General features: G+C 37.9%; 1 protein-coding gene across 1 annotated transcript; it reads right to left on the bottom strand.

The window, feature by feature from the left end:
* Positions 1-435: 435 nt before the first annotated feature.
* uqcc3 (ubiquinol-cytochrome c reductase complex assembly factor 3) lies at positions 436-5,652 on the bottom strand. Its single transcript, XM_075469068.1, has 2 exons — positions 5,411-5,652; positions 436-733 (listed from the first exon to the last, which is right to left on the bottom strand). The coding sequence occupies exons 1-2, from the start codon at positions 5,522-5,524 to the stop codon at positions 611-613; spliced, it is 237 nt and encodes a 78-aa protein (XP_075325183.1). The 5' UTR covers positions 5,525-5,652; the 3' UTR covers positions 436-610.
* Positions 5,653-7,087: the final 1,435 nt, after the last annotated feature.

Genomic DNA, 7,087 nt, shown 5'->3' with positions numbered 1-7,087 from the left:
CAAAGCTTGTTACACACACATGAACTGTTTTTGTATTACAACAAGTATAAAGTTGAAATTATGTGTCAACTCTAATCCATTTTAATAGACATGTATAAGTGTTCCTCAGTTTAAAACTGTTGGGGCCAGTTAAAAATTTGGTCTGAACTGATCAGAAAGCTACACTATGCATTCAATATTTATGCTTCTTAAAGTGTCTTTGTTCAAATTTCAATACAGGAAGAAGGAAGAGCAGGATATATCCAACCACACACACGGCAATGAAACTTTGCAGGAAGAATGTTGGGTCTATCTTTTTTATGTTTCCTCCTTGGTATTAGAATAAAATTGAAAAAAAAATATATATATATATAAATAGGTTCCAATTGGTACATGGTACAAATGTACATGTGCTCAAAAACCTTTCCATAACCAACCCTATAGACTGAGAAGATATTCTGTTTAGAACGTTTTAATGAAACAACTAAATGCAAATAAATGTATGGAACTGCACATTAGACCACCACTTCAACGTACAATAATACATGTATGTGTGAACAAGATGTGGCCCTGCATATCAGCAGCTCACAATAACAGGAAGACTTTGCAAAGTTAACAGAGGTGGGTCCATCTATTTTGGAGGTCCTCTTGCAAGATTGTCACTGGTTTCAGCAGCCTCTTTAAGCACTTGCATCACCATAGCGTTCCTCTGCCTCGTCTCTTCCATTCTCAATGGGTTCGATTCAGGTAGATTCTGGGGGAGTCAATAAATCAAGAAAGAGACATGCAGTTAATTGCTACATTTCCTCAGGAAAATAAATGGACAAAGAAAATACTGACGATTCAAAAAAAGAAGTGCAAATCTGTGATGCCAGACAAAAATACAAATATTTTTTCAAGAATATTTGCAAACAGCAAATGGAATTCCTTGAAAAAAAATGAATTGACAAGTAATGCAAATTGATCCTATAATTCATACAGAACTATAGTTCTAACAATCTAAGTTACACGAGTTTCTCATGTTATGGGGAAATTAAAGATGCGTTTGATCCAGAGCAAGGTGGCTCAATGTGGAAAAGTATACTGAATTTCTTTAGCCTGCGAAAACAAAGGCAGACCAAGAATAAAAATATGAAAACCGGTTTAATAACCTTCCTGCGTGAACCAGAGATATTTGGAGACCAGCTACTTTATGTTCTGACCATAAGTTACTCGCTCCTGTGCATCATATCCGGTTAAAACTTGTACAAGAGAAACTTCCTGAAGAACATTTTATAAAAAGGATGATACATCCTCACTTTGGATACAAGTTCTTTCATTCTGTCAGACAGCCTTAATTTATTCTCAGATTTTTTTCCAAGGGATCTGAAACATTTAGATTTGAAACATCTGGAATACTTGGGGGCTGGTGGTTAGCACCGTCGCATCACAGGAAGAGGGTTCCAGGCTTCCTCCCACCGCCTAAAAACATGCATGTCAGGTTGCGTGTCTGGTTCGTCTCTGTGTGGCCCTGGGATGGACTGGCCTGTCCAGGATGTACCCTGCCTCCTGCCCAATGACCGCTGGGATAGGTTTTATCCCCCTGTGACCCTAAATTAGATTAAGCTGATATAGAAAATGGATGGATGGAATTCTTGGCTTTGGAAAAAGGTTTTACAAGGTTATTAAAAACGTTTTAGATATTTGTAGTTGATCTCTCTACCTTGGAATAAAATCAAATGTGGGATCAGACAAGGTGGCCTCATTACACCAATATTCATATTCACATATTTTATTTCATTCTAGCATATTTAGTCCTATTTTTGATTACAGATATTGACTCAGTAAATTTGTGGATTTTTTTTTCTTCTGAAAGATAAAATATCCGATCAAAAGGTTTTTAGCATAATTTCAACTCTTTTAAAAGCAGCATCTCACCTGTTAGTTGCTACCTCTTTATGCCTGTGCAGAAACAAGTATTGAACTCTTTCCTACAAAATGTAAAATTGAAAATGAAGGTACAACATCATTAAAAGACAGAAACAGAAGGGGTCAAGTTCCTTCGATCTTGGGAATAATTTCATTGACAAAGTCAAATGGAATACCCAAAATAATAATAATCTAATCTGGGTCAGTCTTTCCACTCCAATGATCAAAATGATTGACTCCATCATTTTCCATCTAGTTTGGAAAAAACATCTATATCAAGAAATCCAAAACACTTGGAGACTATAACTTTGGTGGGCTAAAAGTCTTTAATCCAAAATTGGATTATTCAGACAAAATGGATTTAAACAACCTTGGAACAGTTATTTCACTCAAACATGTTTATTCAAGAAAGTTGGAGGGTTGGAGGTTTTTAATCTCCCTTTGAAGCTGTCAGCATTTCATAAACAAGTGCTGTACTTCTGAAAAATGATATCCGCCCATAACTGGCTCCACCTTGTGGAATAATACAACTATTACAATGCTTTGAAAACTTTTCCAATGTTGTGCAATTTCTTTCATGAATGGAAAATAAATGATTTGTAATGTTATTTTTTGCCACATTTAAGCGTACATAGAAAGTCATCCCACTTCTCTTTAAAGATGATATAAAACATAATCAAGTGCATAACGGAGGCAAATGAATCATCTAAAATAACCGACAAAAACTGGAACTATAGAACAAATGGAAACAAGCCATTTTGACTGTAAAACTTAAACACAAAAATAATAGATGAAGGCAGACTATTGACAAATGAACAGGATCAAGCCTTCGATAGAAAATTTCACTTTGAAGTAGATCATAGATCATATTCGCTATTTTATTTGTGAGAGAGAAGGCGAAACTGTTAAACATGTGAACACTTGCTTTGTTCCAAGAAGATTTTGGCAAAATATTTTTAATTGGTTCATGGTTGGATCTTGCAATGACCTACTCCAAATGTTGACATGGATGTCCTCCCTGAGGAAGTCTCAAAAATGATAGACATACGTAGAGTCATCAAGGGTGAATATCATACACACCGAAAGCAGAAACCCAACAGAAATGCAAAGATTACATGGCATCCCTAACCCCACAGCAACTCAGTCTTTACGGGAAGATCATGGCTGGAGTTGCAAAAATATTCAACCGCCTTTCAATTCAATTTTCTTTACCCCCCCCCCCCCCCCCCCCCCCCATTTCATGTGAGGGACAAAAAAGTCCAGATTAGTGCAGTGAAATGAAACGACAACAAACACTATTTGATAAAATTCATATTCTCATAATCCTGGCGTTAAATGTTTTTTACTCCGTGTTCTACTTTTTAACATACACGAGGCCTCTGTATGTTCACATAAAGGCCTGTGCTTTGTGCTGTTTAATATGCAGATTACAGATCGAGAGCTTTTAAATTATATTCGGATCATTTTCTACGAGGTATAGGATTTCACAATATGGTTTATGTTGATAGGGTTCATTCTGCATTAGAATTATACTCAAAGGGCCTTAAGTTCGCCCATTTCTCCTCTCCCTGACTATGACACAAATTCACGGCTCTGGCTTTCTCCCTGTCAGAGCACAGCCCACCCTGTCAGAATTATTATTTTTTTTTAATCAATTAAAAATTTAAAAATTAAATAAAAATCGAGATACGCTATATCGCCATTTAGCCAAAATATATCCAGATATGATTTGTGGTTCATATCGAGCAGCCATAATGCAGATAACTGTTACGTACTTAAAGCTTTCAAATTGAAGTTGCAGGAAAATAGAAGATTCCTAATGTCCGTGAATGGAAGTGCTCAGTAACCCCTTCAGAGCAACCAAACGTGCTACCCACAGAAGATGATCAGTCCGCTGCTACCTAAGTTAGCTCCGCCTCCTTCTCAGGTAGCCTCTCTAAGGGAAGTTCAACTGAGCCCAGCTTTCTTCGGATTAGCTGCAAAAAGCTTTTCATTCAACACGAATCTGCACTTAGATTCCTGTGACTGTGATTATGATCTTTATTTGGAAACGCACAGGAAGCGAGTGTTTACGCATCATTTGATGCTTCACCTGGGAAATCTCCCATTTGATTTGTAGTGCGTGTCAGCTGTGGCTTATAGAGCACAGCACACATCCTACATGATGTTTGACTGGAACTGCAAACCTGGGACGCTTTGGATGTCCAACGTATTCCTTCAGCTGAGAAGCTACATCCCAAGCTGTGGATACAACACTGAGCTCTGGTCTAAAGGAATGATTCACAGCTACGCTCAGAATCCTTGGTGCGTCGAGACTGAAAAGAAATCCCTTCATCAATATTCTATAATGGGTCAATTTGGGGATTAAAATGTCAACGTTTGGCACACTGACTGACTTGATCAGTTTTCTGTCAGTAAGGCTTTTCCATCATCTGACATTTGTTAAACAGAAATGATGCGCTTTCCATGTTGTTATAATGTCCCACATCATCTATCAACAACATCTAAACGTAGTTTCAGTCTGATTCACAAAGTGCTCTGGAGCAGGTTATGCCAAAGTTTACCACGGGGATCTTGCCAGACTGAAAGAGAACCACCTCGAAAACGTTGACTTTGAGCTCAACATAGCTGGCTAACCCAACTCATCTCAGTTTGTTAGTTCCCCCCTCTGGTAAGGTGAAAGGTGGGGTTTGTGTTGTCCTCCTCCGGCTGTCATGTGCTACAAAGCCAGATGAGTGGCTCAGTAGGGCAACCTGCTTCTAAGATCATCAACACATGGAAATACACCACCTTCCAAACAATCAAAAAAAAAAAAAAAAGGCATCAGTGTGGAGACTCCCTATGAGGCAAAGACCAGCGAAGCTTTTAGACTGACAAGATTCTTCACCAGAGCCAAAACCGGATTATTCAGATCCTGTTTACTTTGAAACATTTGGAATTAACCCAACTGTACTTATTAAAATGATCCCTGAACAATAAATGAATTACTTGCTGAGTGTGCGGTATAATAAACTGGCAGTTTATGACACAACTATTTCTTTTCTGTTACTTTGGGACATAGAGCAAACATAGCAGACAGCTTCCCATCTGTCAGAATAAGACTTTCTTCTTATTTACACACCGGTGATCAGGTGGCCACTGAGGGCAGTGATACATCTCAATGTCAGCCTTCCTTTTCCTTTTTTGTCAACATCTCTTGTTTTGACTGCAGCAGCTGTGAGCTTTCCAGCCTCATAGAAATATTATTAGCATCATGATTGGTGCCAAACTCTCGTGCGTGAACGAGCACATATTTCAAAGCTGAAAACCCGGGCTTCATTCTAACACTTTAGATTATTCCACTGGGGGCAGATCTAAGGGACGTGTCAAGGTGCTTCTCAGCCTTTATGTCGCCATGTGACGGACAGTCACGGAAGGGCATTCTTTGAGCTGCAAGCGTCAAAAACCCAAAAGAAATGCAAGTGCAACTCACAGCGAGTGTGATATCACCCATTCTTGATACATCTTTTCTACATAGAATCACCTTTATCATCTCTTTCCGCCTGTCGTCGCCGGGAGAGATCACCGTCCACATGCCATAGCCGATCCCCATGGCGCCGAGCACCGCAGTGGAGCTCAGGATAGTCCGCAGGCTCATCCTGACCACAGAGAAGATGGGGGATATGTTTGTGAGCTACGGAGTCCAACTATTATGCCCCATTCAACATGCTCTGTTCGGTAATGTCGGACACAGCAGCAGCAATGCAAGCCGGGATATCTTTATCTTCTTCTTCCTTCGTTATGCTTCCACCAGAGGCGCGTTGCTGCCCCCTGGTGACTGAGACATCTGTCGCATATTTGGCGAACTGTCCGGGTTTTTGTTCTTTTTTTTTCTTCTTGTACATTAAATCAATACTATGTAACATTTCTACCTTAAAATAACAGCTTGAAAAAAATTGTGCGGCTAGACTGAGTTTTAATATTACGATTGGCCTGTCTCCTATGCCCTTCGCTATGTAACTTTGCTGGACCGTCTATTTAATTTAGTTGTAGAGATGTTAGCTATCTATCTTAAAAACTGTGTAGACGTTGAGAAATTATATGTTTTCGGTACATAATTAATCATTAGCCAGTTAGAAGATGACACTACTGTTTTCTTAAAAAATGATAAGCAGGTTCCAATTGGAATTGATAGAATTAAATCCTTTTCAGAGGCTTCAGGACTACTGCTTAATTTAAATAAAATGTGAATTTATAGCCATTCATGACACTTCCCTAAAAGAAATATCTAGCATTCTAATTAAATCTGAAGTTAAATACTTGGGAACTATTATAACCAAAAACCAAGAATCAGCCTTAACTATTGAAAACAAGATTAACTCATGGCTCCAGCGAGACCTATCTATTTTAGGACAAATCTATTTATCAAAAATGGAAAGTTTGTCAAGATTAATCTATTCAACCTGCAACACTGCTGTCCCAAATAGCTTAATTAAAACTATTAACCAAATGAACTTTATCTGGAGGAACAGGCCACACTACCTACGGAAAAGTCATATGGTCAAAGAAATCGAAGATGGTGGTCTGAAAGTAATTGACTTTGAATGTCTTAACGGAACCCTTAAAATTAATTGGTTAAAATCCTGGATTAAAAATTCTCAATTATTTTGGTATTGTGTCCCAAATTATATATTTAACAAAATAGGTGGTCTAAAACTTGTACTTCTAGCTGATTTCAATATGCATAAACTGCCCATCAAACTATCAGAGTTCCATAAACAAGTGTTACTATACTGGAAGAGGCTCTACGTACATAACTACTCGCCGCACTTATCTATCATATGGAATAACAGATTCATACTACATCGCAATAAATCCTTATTTTACAAAGATTCGATGGAGAAGAATATTTGGTCTATTATACACTTAATGGATGCTAATGGTTGCATGTTAAACTACGAACAATTTTGTGCAAAATATCAATTCTTTCCCCCAAAAGCTGAATTTACCAGATTATATAATGCCTTACCAAAACAATTTACTAATCAGTTTAAAAATATAATAACATATCATCCCATATCCCCACAATTACCCCATCTGTCTATTAATGGGATATCATTCACTGACCCAAAATTCAATAATCACACAATTAGAAGCTGTCTAAACGAAACTTTATTCCCTGGGAAAATAAATAAAAATAACATTCTTTGCAAATTTGGGA

The sequence above is a fragment of the Odontesthes bonariensis genome, chromosome 6 (genome assembly GCF_027942865.1).
Source record: "Odontesthes bonariensis isolate fOdoBon6 chromosome 6, fOdoBon6.hap1, whole genome shotgun sequence".
Taxonomy (NCBI): domain Eukaryota; kingdom Metazoa; phylum Chordata; class Actinopteri; order Atheriniformes; family Atherinopsidae; genus Odontesthes; species Odontesthes bonariensis.
The sequence above is the reverse complement of the archived record's forward strand: the minus strand, read 5'-3'. Positions and strand labels throughout refer to the sequence as shown.

Bases quoted from the DNA above. Each gene is read 5' to 3' on its own strand.
- uqcc3 (XM_075469068.1), bottom strand. From the start codon at position 5,524: ATGAGCCTGCGGACTATCCTGAGCTCCACTGCGGTGCTCGGCGCCATG. The intron at 734-5,410 runs GTGATTCTATGT...TGACTCCCCCAG, and splicing joins GGCGGAAAGAGATGATAAAG to AATCTACCTGAATCGAACCC.